Raw genomic sequence first — 17,133 nt, 5'->3', positions numbered from 1 at the left:
ACATGTCTGCTCTCGGCCTGCTGCAGTGCTCCAACACCTTTAGACTGTGACCTTCCTCTTCCGTCGTGACCCTTTCTTTAATATCCAAAACATTTTTCGCACCAGTGTAAAACCCTCCTTCCTCACCGGGCCTTCTCTCACTGGTTCTGATGTATGGCTTTCACCGAGCGCTGATCTTGGTATCTTCCATTAACACATTCTGATATCTTGGGCTGGATTCTCCGTTCCTGAGACTAAGTGCTGATGCAAGCGGAGCATGTGTGGTCTTTCACAACCAAATAATCGGTGTGAAACCTTCACTGATTCCAGTCTACCATTGCAGACTGAAACTCTTGCAGCCCGTGCCAAAAACGCCCAGAGAATGGCCAGGTCCCAGGCCCCGCATGCGCACGGCTGATGACCTGCAGCGGTTGCAACGTACAACATGGCGCTGACCGTGCACGAACTCGCTGTCCGCGACCCCACAGTTCACCCCCTGGCTACCCCTGGCCACCCCCCACCAGTCTCCCCAGCCCGAGCAGAAGCCCCCCCGGCCAGCGGCACTGTTCCCGGCCGAGTATGGCTGCGCTGGACACAGTCCGCAGCCAGCACGCCAGGTTCCCGACCGTTTGGACCACACGTAGCCCGCGCCGCTGGGAACTCAGCCCATCGGGGGTGAAGCATTGTGGGTAGACCAGCCGGCAACGCGCCAACGGCACTGAAACGGCACACATCAGGATGACACCAGTTTGGAGGGGGCAGAGAATGGTGGACCAGCGTCAAACCGGCACCGGCCCAATTTTGGTGTGGAAATCCATTCTCCGCCTGATCGCCAATCACGATTTTGGTGTCAGGCTATGGAGAACCCCACCCCTTATCTTTATGCCACCATAAGCACCTTCTATAGCCCTTCACCCTGCCATTAATGCTTTCTCTGTCTCATGTCGGACACATGTTTGTTGCAAACTGTCCTAACTCTCACCAATTACTGACCTTCTAGGTGTTCAAAGGGGCGGGAGGCCTTCACCAGGCGCGCACAGTCCGGCCAGTAGAAGTGCGGCTTGCACTCCGCACAGACCTGGCAGTCCCTGGTGACTGTCCGTACTTCCTCAACGGAGTAGGGCAGATTGCGAGCCTTGACAAGATGGTAAAACCGTGTGACCCGCGGGTGACAAAGGCTGTCGCGTAGGGCCGGGAGTCGGTCTACTCGTGCGCTGGCACACGTACCTCAGGATAGGGCGTCAGGGGGCTCGTTGAGTTTGCCGGGGCGACACAGAATCTCGTAATTATAGGTGGAGAGCTCGATTCTCCACCGCAAGATTTTATCATTTTTGATCTTGCCCCGCTGCGTGTTGTTGAACATGAAGGCTACCGACCGCTGGTCAGTGAGGAGAGTGAATCTTCTGCCAGCCAGGTAATGCCTCCAATGCTGCACAGCTTCAACGATAGCTTGGGCATCCTTTTCGACGGACGAGTGCCGATTTCCTGAGGCATGAAGGGTGCGGGAAAAGAATGCCATGGGTCTGCCTGCCTGATTGAGGCTGGCGGCAAGTGCGACATCTGATGAGTCGCTTTCTACTTGAAAGGGGAGTGTCTTGTCTACTGCGTGCATCCCGGCCTTGGCTATGTCTGCTCTGATACGGGCAAAGGCCTGTTGTGCCTCAGCCGTAAGGGGAAAATGGGTGGACTGAATGAGTGGGCGGGCCTTGTCCACATAGTTTGGGACCCACTGAGCGTAGTAGGAGAAGAACCCCAGGCAGCGTTTGGGCAGTGGGGAAGGGGGAGCTCCATGAGGGGGCGCATGCGGTCGGGATCGGGTCCCAGAACTCCGTTCTGGACCACATAGCCAAGGATGGCTAAGCGGGTCGTGCTGAACACACACTTCTCCTTATTGTAGGTGAGGTTGAGGTGAGTGGCGGTGCGGAGGAATTTAGCAAGGTTGGCATCGTGGTCCTGCTGATTATGACCGCAGATGGTGACATTGTCTAGGTACGGAAAAATGGCGCGCAAACTGTACTGGTCGACTATTCGGTCCATCTCCCTTTGGAAGATCGAGACCCCGTTAGTGACGCCGAAGGGAACCCGGAGGAAGTGATAGCGACGACAGTCCGCCTCGAAGGCAGTGTATGGATGGCCCGATTTACGAATGGGGAGCTGGTGGTAGGCAGATTTTAGGTCGATTGTCGAGAAGACCCGGTACTGTGCAATCTGATTGACCATATCAGATATGCGTGGGGGGGTACGCATCGAGCTGCATGTACCGATTGATGGTCTGGCTGTAGCCCACGACCATTCTATACTTCTCCCCAGTTTTAACAACTACCACTTGAGCTCTCCAGGGGCTGTTTCTGGCCTCGATAATACCCTACTGAAGCAGCCGCTGGACCTCGGACCTGATGAAGGTCTTGTCCTGGGTGCTGTACCGTCTGCTCCTGGTGGCAATGGGTTTGCAATCCAAAGTTAGATTGGCAAAGAGGGAGGGGGGTCGACCTTTAGGGTCACGAGGCCGCACACAGTGAGGGGTGGAAGGGGCCCGCCGAATTTGAGGGTGAGGCTCTGGAGGTTGCACTGGAAATCCAGACCTAGTAATAGTGCAGCGCAGAGATTGGGAAGGACCTAGAGGCGGAAGCCACTGAATTCTACACCCTGGACCATTAGAGTGACCGTGCAGAACCCCCGGATCAGGACGGAATGGGATCCGGAGGCCAGGGAGATTCTTTGGTTGGCGGGGTGGAGCGCGAGGGAACAGCGCCTTACCGTATCCGGGTGGAAGAAGCTTTCGGTGCTCCCGGCGTCCAGCAGGCAAGAGGTCACGTGGCCGTTGATTTTCACCGTAGTCGAAGCGGTGGCCAGGTTGTGAGGCCAGGACTGGGTGAGCGTCATTGAGGCGAGCTGCGGCTGATCATCACTGGTGTCAGAAGACAGAGAGCATGGGGGGCACCGGTCATGGAATGTCGTCGGCGCCAATGCCCCTTGGGGAAGACAAGATGGCCGCAACTGACGATCCTGCGGGTGACAAAATGACGGCACCCATGGGCCACACATTGTTGGAGCTGAACAAGATGGTGGTGCCCCTGGGCCGCACGTGGACTGAGAGGGGGAAGATGGCGGCGCCCACTGGCCGCGCATGGCCTTGGGGGTGAAGATGGCGGCACCCACTGGCCGCGCGTGTCCCCGGGGCGGGGGGGGGGGGGTGAAGATGGCGACACCCACTGGCTGAGCGTGGTCCAGGGTGGTGAAGATGGCGCGCCCACTGGCCGCACGTGGTCCCAGACAAAGATGGCGGCGCCCATTATGCGTGTGTCAGGGGTGAGGGGCGATTGCGGCGACTGCGTGGGCCTGGTACACTGCGGCGAAGTGACCCATTTTGCTGCAAGCCTTGCAAATGGCGATGCAAGCCAGGCAGCGTTGGTGAGGGTGCTTCTGCTGGCCGCAGAAGTAACATCGGGAACCCCCAGGATGCGCGGATTGGCGTGTGGCGCAGGCGTATTGGCTGGATAAGGCCTCGGCTGGGGCGGCCGTTTGCGGGGTCCATGAGGGATAGGGGGGGTGGGCCGCGCAGCTGGAGGGGTAGGCCTGAGCGTTACATGAGGCAACCATCATGGAGAGCGCAAGCTTTTTAGTCTCCGCTAGGTCGAGCGTGGCCCCTTCGAGCAGTCTTTGGCGGATGAGGTCTGACCCAATCCCCGTGCCTGGCGAAGAGTGAGTTTGCTTTCTGTGCGTAGTGCTCTTTGAGGAGCGCCATGGCGTCCGCGTAAGTCGGGGTGTCCTGGATCAGAGGAAACATGCTGGAGCTCAATGTTGAGTGTAGGATCTGTATTTTCTGAGCCTCCGTCGGTGTGTTGGTTGCTGAGTTTATGTAAGCCTCGAAGCAAGCTAGCCAGTGATTAAAGTTTCTTCTGGCGTCGGCCGATTGCGGATCCAGCTGCAGGCGATCTGGTTTGATTCGGAGATCCATCTTGTAGATAATCTTACTACAATAAATTGATGCACGGTCAATTGCACAAAGACTCAGATTGGGTACAACTGTGGCTTTATTGCAGTAGGATGCGTGGCGTCCTTCAGCAGCTGGCGAAATGGCTGCTGAATAGAGGACACGCATATTTACACTCCTCTTCCTGCGCGGAGCCAGCAGGCAGGGGCTACCGGCGAACCTGTAATACAGGTCCTACCACACGTCACCTCATACAGGTGTAACAGTGGTTTACCACACACCAGCTGATTGGGCTGTCTGGCATCATGACACCCCCACTTCAGCGCGTACAGGAGCCACCCTCGCCAGGGGTATTCTCGAGATGGTATTTGGTGTCGGCCATGGCCCATGTGAACATGGAGCAATCTGGGCTCCCAAGGAAGTGCCCGGCTTCAGCAGTGGAGCTGCTCATCTGAATTATGCACCCAAAATCTTACTTGAGTTACCAGAGGAAAAAAAAGCATTAAAATGAAGCCAAGCTGAACCAGTCAGCGGCATTCAAATGATGCTTCAGTAAAGTCTGAAAACAAATTTACTTGTTTGTATTGATTTGTATTGTTTGGCATGAACAGATAAGATATTTGCAGACAGTTCAGCTTTAAATTTTTATTACTCAAATCAAGATTGGGAAAAACATTTAGGGACTAATAAATAAAGATTCCTACATTCTTTGGCAATTATACAAATGTATTGTGTATATGTGCGTCTGTATGTATATGTACAATTGTAGTCCTTATGTGTTGTGTGTGTGTGTGTTCATGTATCTGTGAGTTTGTGAGTCTGTGTGTATGTGTCTGTGTATTTATGTACATATGCAGTTATGTTTGTACGTACGTGCATGATGCATGTTCCTGCCTCTGTGTGTGTGTGTGTGTGCATACGCTCCATTTGTGTACTTGTGCATGTACGCATCCATACATCAGTTTGCCTTTCTGCACGCAATGTGTGTGCATGTGGCATTGTGTTTGTGCGCATGCATGTCCCTGTGTGTGTGTGTACGTGTGCCTGTGTGTATCTGTGTCTGTGTGTATGTATGTCCCTGTATGTGTATGGGTATGTCCATCTCATTTGAATAGGATATTGTCAAATTAGGTCCAGATCAGTGTTGAATTAACTGATCACACCTGAAGCTGGAAAAGGGAAAATCAGCCAGAGTTAGTTTCTGGTTGTTTCCCATTGATCTGTGCTGGAAAGTATGGGCACGATTCTCTCCAAAGGGAACAAAGTCCCATGGCATTTAGTCCCATGAGCACGTTTAACCGCGTGTTTCCCGGCGCTCGCAATGCTGAGAAACACATGGCTACTCAACGTGACTCGCATTGTATAAGGGGCCTAAACGGGGAACACACAGCCGAGGCCGCACACAGCCCCAATTTGTACAGTGGGGAGCTTCGCTCGCTGGATCTCCACAGTATAGCGACAGATAGGGATGTCCCCGAGGCCCTCGAAGTGGACCCACTTTTTGTGCTCCCCATAGCTGAATAACCGACCAACGTTTCCTGCCCGCATGCCATTTTGGCGAGGGATGGGAGGTCTGCCAGAGGAATGCGCTAATGATTAACTATTTCAGGAGCAAATGGATTGGGTCGTGAGTTGAAGAAAATGAAACGTATTTGCAATGAGTATACTGGCCTTCGTTAAATAGAAATAGAAAGCACTGATAAACTCAACAGGCTTGGCAGCATCCTAGGAGAGAGGCAGAGTGAACGTTTTGAGTCTAAATGACACTTCTACAGAACCATTAGTCTCAAAACGTTAACTCGGATTCTCACTCCACGGATGCTGCCAGACCTGCTGAGTTTATCCAGCGTTTTCTGTTTTTATTTCCGATTTTCAACATCTGCAGTATTTTGCCTTTACTTTATTAATTGCTGTGAGATCTAATGCGAATGGAGTTCACGGTTGCATTCTGTGTAGTTTTGAGTGCTCACAGTAGCAATGGAAAATTGCATTTTTACAGGGGCGGATCTATTTATACCTCAGCTCAGTTATTAATTATGAATCTGAATGCAGTAATATTTGACTACCTTTTTCATTCTGAATGGCATATTTGTTTTTTTCGCCGCAGATCCCTCAGATCAGCTATGCATCAACTGCCCCGGAGCTGAGTGACAACAGCAGATATGACTTCTTTTCCCGGGTCGTCCCACCTGATTCGTACCAAGTTCAAGCCATGGTGGATATTGTTACAGCACTTGGGTGGAATTACGTCTCAACTTTAGCCTCCGAGGGCAACTACGGAGAAAGTGGTGTGGAAGCGTTTGTACAGATCTCAAGGGAGACTGGTAAGTGGCAATTTCCAAAAATGTTGGTTATGGTATGCAGGCACCTGGAACCTCGCAGACTCTTTCTGACGCTAATCTGATTCAGTGGAGTAACTAAAAGAGGATGACCAGCCATCCGTTGAATGTCAGATTTGGGGCGATGGGACTAGATTTATGTAGGCCCGTCTTTTCAACTACATAGGTTAAGGAGGACCAGGAGACCCAAGCTATTGTGTAAATAACAGAAGTTGCTTGGATGTTTTCCAGTTCTTCCCTTTCTGGAGAATAGCAGACCTGTGCAACAACATGTGGTGTGGTGAATGACAATTCACCACATATATTACCTCAAGCGAGAGCTGGGCGATTTGTGACGGGGGTGCAGATCACTTTATTCATGAGGTAGACACAGCAGCAATCAGGGCCAATAAGATCTGCTGGAGTAACTGGAGAGAAATTTTCCAATTTCTTTTCCCCCATTTGGCCTGTGTTTGTATCTGAAATTTCCACCTCGCCCAGAAGATCACATGGCTTTCGATCTGGTGGGTGATGGGCGTTGTGAAAAGTGTGAAACAGGCTGATGGGCAAGTAGGTTTTTCCCCTTTCTGTCATTTTATATGATGACAACAGGCACAATTCTTACAAAATAAATGTCTAAGTGTGGTCTCCGGCGGGAAACTAGGTGCGATTCCAGGCGGGAGGCGCAGTGACACCCAGGCCGCAATCCACCCACACTTAGAAATATCTTTAGAAGGCGGGTTGATTTGCAGGATGGGACCGTAAGAAGCCGGAAAGATCAGATTCTCAAAGATAGGGGCACCCTTTTAAAAGGGTACCCCGATCTCAGAATAATAATGCAGTTCCCCCTTCCCCACCCAAATCTGGCAAGGCCCCTCTAATCATTGGCAAGGCACCCCCCAAATTCTGGAAATGCTTGCCCCCCCCCCCCAAATCCCTGACAAGGACCCCCAACTCACTGGTATCCCCCTCCCCTCAATCACTGGCATCGCTCCCCACCCCCGACCCCCCAAATCACTGGCAATGCTCCTCTGCAATTGCTGGAAAGGTCCCTCCCCCCAATCGCTGGCAAGACCCTGTCCCCAAGTGAGCGACAGCCCGCTATGGGTTCACCAAAGGCCTCCCCTTTCAGTTGCCCCACCTCGTTGCTCCTCTTCTGGCACCCTGGCAGTGCAAGGTTGCTACTGCTAGTTTGCTGGTGCCAGGGTGCCAGAGGGCAGCACCCAGAGTACCTGGTCCTTCGAAGAAACACTTCAGAATAAAGAAAAAAACCAGCTTGAAAAAAACTGCAGTTAGAATCAGCACCTGCTCAAAAGAAGAAGCACTTTAGAGTTTATGGACCATGGAGCTGTAAAAACAAACAAATAGCCCGACCTAGACATTTGTAAAAGATAATGCACTGTGAAATTAATGTAAACAATGCAGTTCAAAGCTTTTAGACTTCTCAGAAAGCCCAGAGGTTTGAAAAAGCGAAAGGGGAATGAAATTGACTATGATAAAAGAACTTCAATGGTTTCTAACACATTAAAAGGAAGCCTTTTACCTTCATCTAAAATACTGGGAGAGACAGGAAAGACTGGGAGACTACAGAGGGAAGACTTTTACTTTCATCTGATAGATCATTGATATTGACATGCTGAGATTTTCAATGCTAGAAAGGAAAGATGACTTGCATCTCGGCAATGACCCTCAACCACCCTGAAGGACCCTCCTCCCTGGGGGTAGGTGTGGAGAGAGTACTCACTCTCTTGCTCCTCCTCAGTGTCTCTGGCACCTGACCCCACTTTTAGGGGCTAGTAGTGATTCACGCCCATAGAATTTGAACCAGGGGAGGGCAGAAGCATCCTGGGAAGCCTCAGCATTCCATTTCAGCTTCAATAATTTTTTTTTTTTTTTTTTTTATAAATTTAGATTACCCAATTATTTTTTCTATTAAGGGGCAATTTAGCATGGCCAATCCACCTACTCTGCACATTTTTGGGTTGTGGGGGCGAAACCCACGCAGACACGGGGAGAATGTGCAAACTCCACACGGACAGTGACCCAGAGCCGGGATCGAACCTGGGACCTCAGCGCCGTGAGGCAGTTGTGCTAACCACTAGGCCACCATGCTGCCCTATTCAGCTTCAATAATGAGATTTAAATGGACATTAATGAGCTCTGATTAGTCGCTCATTATTTCTGGGCAAGATCTTGACCACGCAAGATTGTTGAACGGTGGTAGCCCTTTCTCGATTTCCTGGCGAAGGGGTAGAGAGTGGTCGGTTTCGGCAGCAACCTGGGAAGGGGGGGGAGGGGGGGGCGGGGGGGGGGGGGGAGGGGTTTGGATGGTTGGGGGGTTTATTTTTGCGGAGGTAGGTTTGTTTTGTCATTTTCTTCTTTCTTGTATTGCTATTTGTTATTTGTTATTTGTTATTATTTATTTTGGGGAGAGAGTTCTTTTCTTGTTTTGGTGTGGAAACACGCCTTGTTTGTTTTAAATTGCGGGGAGAAAATTTGTTATTGTTATTAAAAAACTTGAATAAAAATTATTTATAAAAAAAGATTGTTGAACGGGCCGAAAGACTTGCAGCAGGTTTGACGCCAGGCGAGAATCCCATTTTGGGCCTCCCACCAGATCCAACAGGCCAGCGGGAAACCTGGCTGGGGTTAATGGCTCTGGAGAATCGCCCGTAACATTTGTAAGCAGTTTATGCCATTTTACTTCACATTATCCAAACAGTAACTTAAAAATTGAAAAGGAGCCGAGGTATTGCCTTTGTAAACATTAATGAAATATAATTGTCTGAATGATACATATGTAATATACCTCAACAAATATTATGGCCAAGATAATGATTGAAGTTCCTCTCTGCTCACACAGTACAATGTACCATTGCAATGCATAGCCTTACAATTCAGTTCTCCACAACAAGGCTGGGTTTTAACTATTAGTAAATTTCAGAGGTTGGAGAGGTACTCCAGATGCAACAGAATTTCATGTGAGAGTATGAAGGAGAAAATGCAAGAACATTTTGTGCAGAGCTGATACAGGAGCAGTAGCAACAGACCTCTTGACGGGGAGGAGAGTTGGTGATGTGGCGTTTTGTGCAGGGCGAAGGCAGGAAGGCTGAGGAACCTATGCTGCTTTAATCTTGGTTAGCTCCCCAAATCATTTGTTCTGAGCTTGTAACTTATGGCTATTGTTCTGTTCCTGTGGCAAAACCAAATGGAGCAGAACATTCCATAAAGGAACATTCCATAAAGGAATGAAATAGGCTTGAAATGAAATGAAAATGAAAATGAAAATCGCTTATTATCACGAGTAGGCTTCAATGAAGTTACTGTGAAAAGCCCCTAGTCGCCACATTCCGGCGCCTGTCCAGGGAGGCTGGTACGGGAATTGAACCGTGCTGCTGGCCTGCTTAGTCTGCTTTAAAAGCCAGCAATTTAGCCGAGTGAGCTAAACCAGCCCCTGGGGACTGCTCATTCCATTCCCTTTTAATTGCTGCAGTGTAAGGTTAAAACCTAATAGACATTGTACATTTCTCTGTTCAAATTGACAGTGCCTCAGTTTCGTCCATCAACACATTAACAAAACACCAAATACTAGTACATTTTAAAGACAATCTTAATTATTTGGCAACTCAGATGTACATCTACGTAGAATAATCTCTGGGCGTCATGGTAGTACAGTGGTTAGCACTGCTGCCTCACAGCACCATTGACCTGGGTTCAATTCTGGCCTTTGGTCACTAACTGTGTCTCCCCATGTCTACGTGGGCTTCCTTCAGGGGCTCCGGTTTCCTTCCACAGTCCAAAAATGTGCAGGTTAGGTGGATTGGCCATGCTAAATTGCTCCTTAGTTTCCAAAGATGTTCAAGTTAGGGGGATTGGCCGTGTTAAATTGTCCCTTAATGTCCAGGAATGTGTAGGTTATGATAAAGGGTTGTAGGAATAGGGCGGGGAAGTTGGCTTAGGTGGAGTGCTCTTTCAGAGGGTCGGTGCAGTCTTGATGGGCTGAATGGTCTCCTTCTGCACTGTAGGGATTCTATGAGAATACCAAATGGTGGAAGGATTGTGTCACCTTAATGGATGCTTGAGTTAGAATTGAATGAATCATTGCAGGCATGCCAAAATTGAACATGACCATGAAGACATGTGACACAGCTAAATATATTTCATTGTATTGCTTACAATATTGTCGACATTCTGATACCAGAAACACCACAATAAAGGTATGTGAAATACTACACGTGTCAAATCTATGTTTTCGGGCACAACAGGGACAAGAGGGTCCAATTGCAGGGTTTGGAAGGGGACGTTTGGAACTGATTCATGCAAGCTGATCAACAAAATAGGAACATTGGAGAATTGTTTGTTGAAAAAACAAGATCAAAGTCAATCTAGGTCGCCATCTACAATCCAGATTATCATTACGCCAATGATAATCAGGGCGTTGAATAATCTTAGCAACCATACTTGATCAACTAATCTACAACAGACCAGGCTTGATATCAGCAAAACCGCAGAGTCGTGCAGAGCTTTACGAACCATAGGTCCAAAGTCATCATTTTCCTCCAAATCTGCTGGACCTCCGTCAATTACTCATATATAGTATCCCAGAGTGTTAAGTTTTGAAAAAGAATGACTATCTAATTTGCATTTGGCTGCATCAGTAACTGTTTCCCTTGTCCCCAGAAGGAGCTCATTCCATAGATTGACCGCACGTTCAATAACATTTTCAAACAAATTGTAATAGTTTACCAGGCAACACGCTGGAGGCTAAGGCATCAGAGTGATTTAAAAACATCTAGATTCAGTATTTGGAAGGCACCAGTAGTTTATCCTGTAAGAGGCAGAAAGGCTTTGTGATCTATTTTTACTGAGCAAGGTTCTGACAAGCACACAGGTTAAACTGTAAATAGTTGGTTGAAGCCTGTCAAAAATCAATTATTTCTTTAAAAAAATGAGATGTAAATTTTTGTCCATTGATCTTGCCTAAGCCTGTTTATATCAAGTGCTGTTAAGAGTCACTATTTGAAGGCAAAATTCAATTAATTGCTGCCACATGCTCGGATATTGCTAGATGATCTTGGTCCACACTTGCTTGCAGTTTTCTGAGTGCTCCCATGTAAATGGCCTTAAAAGGACATAAATAAATTCTAGCTTCATCATTTTTTTTTGTTTGTACATGATTCCTCCACATTGCAGATCAATCATCTAAAGAAAGGATAAGCATTTCTATGTAGTTTTGTTGTATTAATTCAGTCCTTAATCTAATGTAATACATTTATTCTGATCTAGACTCCGTGAAGGGTGCAATATCCAATTCTATATGTGGAGCAGAGCATCACCTATAATTCAGTGTGCCGTTATCTCCTCGTCAACAGTTTTGCTTGTATATGCTAAACATCAGCATAACATTTGAAGGGGAAGCATATTCATGAGCGTTTTTTTCATATTTATGGAAAGTTTTTGATTCTTTTACAAATCCCGGACGTCCCAAAGGACCCCAAAGCCCACTTATTTATATTTGAGTTGTAGCCAGTGTTGCAAAACGTGGACCGCGCCTGTCATTTTGAGAATAGCAACTTTGTACAAACAGCAAATGACACGATCATCTATTTTAGTGAGGTTGGTTGGGGAATGAACACTGTCCAGGACACAGGGAGAACTCCCCTGCTCTTTACGCCCAAGGCTGAACATTTCATTTCATAGATGGCACCTCTGACAGTCTAGCCCTGGGCTAAAACTTAAAAATATGAGTGTGCAATGGCATGCATTCATCTGAAGTGTATTCAGTGAAGGTGGGGGTTAAGGAGAGGTATAAAATAGTATGGCATGTTTGATAGATAGATAGGATTTTCAGAAATTGCTGAGAAAGTTGGGTGCATCTGCAAGATAAATGGGTGTGAGGAGTGATGTGAAGGAGTAGGAGTGAGGCAATGTGGTTAGATGCACAGCAGATGTGAATATTCAGCTGTGCTCCTTGTTCCTGACCTGGTTAGGTCATTAAAGAGTTTTCTGCCCAGCATCTAGAGCTGCTTAATGCTCCTTCTACTCATCTCTAGGCACGCCTTTGTCATTACCAGCAGAGGATTTCTTCTGTTGCGATGGAATTGTGGCTCCCTCTGGCTCCTCATAGGTCCAGCACCAAACTCTCTGTTAAATTATCTCCTCTCTTCCCAGCCCCAAACTCTCCTGAATTATATCTTCAGGTTGGCCCTTTAGAAGGTGGAGTTGAGATGATGTCACACAATTCTTATTACCCCCGCTGAGGTGGATTGGATGTCATATGAGATAGCTGTGTAAGGCATGTTGAACATATTTATCGGTTTCACATTTGTTATTGGACCCACCCACGACTCACAGTGCGCGTCCCAATTAATATTGCAGTTCCCGAGGGCAATTGGGGCTGGGCAATAAATGCTGGGCTAGGCAACTATGCCCACATCCCACCCAAGAATATATTTGTGAAAGTAGGGCTCAATAAGTCCTTAATATGCTAATTTCATGCTATATTCTTATTTACCTGCTTGCTTTATGCTGGATTTAATCAGTCAATGTGAAATAACTAAATGGATAACTCTTTCAGAGAGTTGGCACAGACATGATAAGCTCAACGACCTTCCTTTGTGTGGTTGTAACTCGGAACCAAGCTTCAGGTGCTATTTTACCTTGTATGAATTGTGTATTTGGTGACATGCTGGCATTGTGAAACAATGGCAGAAAGAAACTGCCCTGTTTCAAATCCTGCAGATGACTGACAGCTTTATTTGAATTGTAAACAATACTTCTTGGATGATCTCCGTCTCCTGGGAAAGTGCCCTGATTGGCAGCATTCCTCTTGTTTAAAGAGAGGAATATATTTAATTGCTTCCTTCCAAACCTTCTGATTTTCCCCTTTGCCTGTCATAAGATTGGCTTAATGTTTCCGCACATGTAGGGAGTATATTGGAATGTGCATTTCTGGCGTGAAGCTTCCCCCACCAAGAGCCCACATTGGGAATTAACACCAACCATGGGTATCCAATAATGAGTGAAAAAACATCGAGACCGCACCTGAACAATTCCAGCTTATGATGTAATGGACTCTTGAGTACTCTGTAAGGTCGAACCTTGGTTTGGTATTATTTGAACAATAAGTGAAGTGGCACGTTTATTATTCACACTCAAGGAGGAGCAAGTTAACAGTCAAGTGAAGTCTGCAAAGCTAATTTTCTGCTATTGCTAAGATTTATTTGGAAGAAAACTGGTTTGTATATTACAGTTGATGTTAATCGCAGGCATGGTAGCACAGTGGTTAGCACTATTGCTTCACAGCGGCAGGGACCCGGGTTCGATTCCAGGCATGGGTCGCTGTCTGTGTGGAGTCTGCACATTCTCCCTGTGTCTGCGTGGGTTTCCTCCGGGTGCTCCAGTTTCCTCCCACAAGTCCTGAAAGACGTGCTGTTAGTTAAATTGGACATTCTGAATTCTCCCTCTGTGTACCTGAACAGGTGCCACAGTATGGCAACTGGGGGATCTTCACGGTAATATAATTTCAGTGATAATGTAAGCCGACTTGTGACACTAATAAAGATTATTAATAAAGATTATTATTTCAAGCTTTGCGAGGTTTCTCTTCATTGTGCATTCACCACCGTTGAAATCGCAGACATATAAAAACTTGGCTTTATCACAAAATGCAAATGGATGGTTTCAAGCAACTGAAGGATCCTTGCATCATTACATTTGAAATAAGAATATAAGAACTAGCAGCAGGAGGTGGTAATTCAGCCCCTCGAAAGCCTGCAAATCCTCACTTTACTGTGGTGTTAACTTTATATTTTGTCACAGATTTGATTTTGTTGATTGTGCACACTTTCTCTTACTCTACGGTTTGTCAGTTTAATCCTTGATCTCCTACGCATTCTACAAAGAGATGTAAAAATCAAGAATGGCAATCAAAGAAAAATCTTACCACTCATACTGCAGCCCTTTAAGTGCCGAATGTTTCAGATTTCCTTCTCTATGGATGTAGAGTCGCACACAAAAACTTGCTATAGACATGGCACATTTCCATTAATGTGCGATGAGTAAAAAACGTGGAGGTTGATGCGGGACCACGCCTGCAAGTGATGTTATGTTATACAAGGTTCTCACTCGAGAGTACTCAATTGCAAATTTCATGTTTGTGCGTTCGGTTGACAGTGTGAAAATGACAATAAACAGTGTTAGCAACAACTTAGTCTGTCGTGAAATTGCTTCATTGTTGACTAAGATTATTTCACACCTACACCATGTAAAATTGACTTTGTAAAAGAGCAGTTATTGCGCGAGCAGAAATTGGCAGGCCTTGAGCAGCTTCCTCAGTCCGTCATCCGGAGGAGTGACTGGAATCGGTGAACGAGGTGACGATAAATATGGTGAAGGACAGGAATGTGGGTGGGATATTAATACTGGTTGGCTCGGTTATTGTGTTCACAATGGGTTGGTCTATGTTAACATTCATCCAGCTGATTGGTCGATGTGTGGAGCTGATGGGGTTTGTGATGAATGGTATCGGTAACTGCTGTAACTGTACCTTGCCTTTAATACATTGGCCCTTTAAGACCGGGCTTGGAACCCTGGGGGACTCCGCCTCTGGCTCCGCCCCCAAGAAACGGTATATAAGGTGATGCTCACTGGGCAGCAGGCTGTGAGCATACTTCTCGGCAGCTGTCCAATTCTCTGATATTAAAGCCTTTGAATTACCAATCTTCTCTCCCGTGTCGTAATTGAGGGTATCTCAGTGTTTCCTGAGTAAGGGGAGCCAGATGTCACTGATGAGAAGGGATGGTGTTGTGTTGGTTGTTCTCCATGGCTTCTCTGACAGGTTTTTAAAGAAAATTCATTTTTACGGGATGTGAGCTTTGCTGGCAAGGCCAGCATTTGTTGCCCACCCCTAATGACCCTTGAGAAGGTGGTGGAGAGCTGCCTTCTCGAATCACTGCGGTCCTTGTGGTGTAGGTACACCCACAGTGCTGTTTGGGCGGGAGTTCCAGGATTTTGACCCAGCGACAGTGCAGGAACACCGATATATTTCCAAGTCAGGAAATCCAAGTGGTGGTGTTCCCAGGTATCTGCTGCCCTTGTCCTTCTGGATGGTAGTGGTCGTGGGCTTGGAAGGTGCTGCCTAAGGAGCCTTTGTGAGCTCTTGTAGATGGTACATGTGGCTGCTACTGTGCATCAGTGGTGGAGGGTTTGAATGTTTGTGAATGGGGTGCCAATCAAGTGGGGTGCTTTGACCTGATTGAAGTTGAATCTCTTGAGTTTTGTTGGAGCTATACTCATTCAGGTAAGTGGAGAGTATGCCATCACAAACCTGACTTGTGCCTTGTAGGTGGTGGACAGGCTTTGGGGAGCTAAGAGGTGAGTTATGCACTACAGGATTTCCAAACTCTGATCTGCTCTTGTAGCCGTTGTATTTATATGGCTAGTCCAGTTCAGTTTCTGGTCAGTGGTAACTTGTTGATCACTAGGATGTTGATAGTGGGGGATTCAGTGATGATAATGCTTTGAATGTCAAGGGGCGATGGTTTGATTCTATCTTATTGGAGATGGTCATTGCCTGTCACTGCTGTGGCATGAATATTACTTGCCACTTGTCAGCCCAAGCCTGGATATTGTCCAGGTCTTGCTGCATTTGCACAAGAACTGCTTCAGTTTCTGAGGAGTCGTGAATGTTGCTGAACATTATGCAGTCATCCACAAACATTCCCACTTCTGACCTTATGTTGGACGGAAGGTCATTGACGAAGCAGCTCAAGATTGTTGAGCCTAGGACATGACCCTGAGGAACTTCTGTAGTGATTTCCTGGTACTGAGATGACTGACTTCCAACTACCACAACCATCTTCCTTTGTGCCAGGTATGACTCCAACCAATTCAGAGTTTCCCCCCTGATTCCCATTGACTCAGTTTAGCTAGGGCTCATTGATGTCATATTTGGTCAAATACTGCCTTGATGTCAAGAGCAGTAACAGTCACAGGAGAGTTCAGCTCTTCTGTCCATGTTTGAACCAAGGCTGTAATGTGATCAGGAGCTGAGTGACCCTGGTGGAACCCAAACTGAGCATCAGTGAGCAGGTTATTGCGAAGTAAGTGCCGCTTGATAGCACTGTTGATCGTTTGAGTAGACTGATAGGGTGGTAATTGGCCGAGTTGGATTTGTCCTGCTTTTTGTGTACAGGACAATTTTGCACATTGCCGGGTAGATGCCAGTGTGGTAGCTGTACTGGAATAGTTCGGCTATGGACACAACAAGTTCTGGGTCGCAAGTCTTCAGTACCATTGCTGGGATGTTGTCAGGGCCCATAGTCTTTACTGTATCCAGTACCATCAGACATTTTTTGGTATCATATGGGGTGAATCGAATTGGCTGAAGCCTGACATTTATGATGCTTGGGATCTCTGTCGGAGACCGAGATGTATCATCCACTCAGCACTTATGGCTGATGATTACTGAGAATGCTTCAGCCTTTTTTCATTGCACAGAATGGGCAATGGGCTCCTCCATCATTGAGGATGGGGATATTTGTAAAGCCTCCTCCTCCGGTGAGTTGTTCAATTGTTCATCACAATTCACAACTGGATATGGCAGGACTACAGAGCTTAGATCTGATTTGTTAGTTGTGTGATCACTTAGCCCTATTACTTGCTGCTTATGTTGTTTTGGCAGACAAGTAATCATGTTTTGTAGCTTCACCAGGTTGACACCTCATTTGTCGGTATGCTTAGTGTTGCTCCTAGCATGCGCTCCTGCACTCTTCATTGAACCAGGCTTGATCCCCTCCCATGGTGGTAATAGTAGAGTGGGAGCTGGGCCATGAGGTTGCAGATTGTGGTTGAATACAATTCTTTTATACTGATGGTCCAAAGCGCCTCTTGGATGCCCAG

General features: G+C 47.2%; 1 protein-coding gene across 2 annotated transcripts in view; it reads left to right on the top strand.

Annotated features, from left to right (window-relative positions):
- Nucleotides 1-17,133, top strand: part of LOC119954973 (metabotropic glutamate receptor 8) — a 533,585-nt gene that overhangs the window by 217,374 nt on the left and 299,078 nt on the right. For both annotated transcript variants that reach the window (XM_038780737.1, XM_038780738.1), the window contains exon 3: nucleotides 6,021-6,237. In XM_038780737.1, coding sequence (XP_038636665.1) covers nucleotides 6,021-6,237 — 217 coding nt within the window. The remainder of the gene's footprint in view (nucleotides 1-6,020; nucleotides 6,238-17,133) is intronic.

This window comes from Scyliorhinus canicula, chromosome 20 (genome assembly GCF_902713615.1).
Source record: "Scyliorhinus canicula chromosome 20, sScyCan1.1, whole genome shotgun sequence".
Lineage (NCBI taxonomy): Eukaryota > Metazoa > Chordata > Chondrichthyes > Carcharhiniformes > Scyliorhinidae > Scyliorhinus > Scyliorhinus canicula.
Note: the sequence above shows the minus strand (reverse complement) of the source record. Positions and strands in the feature narration are given on the sequence as shown.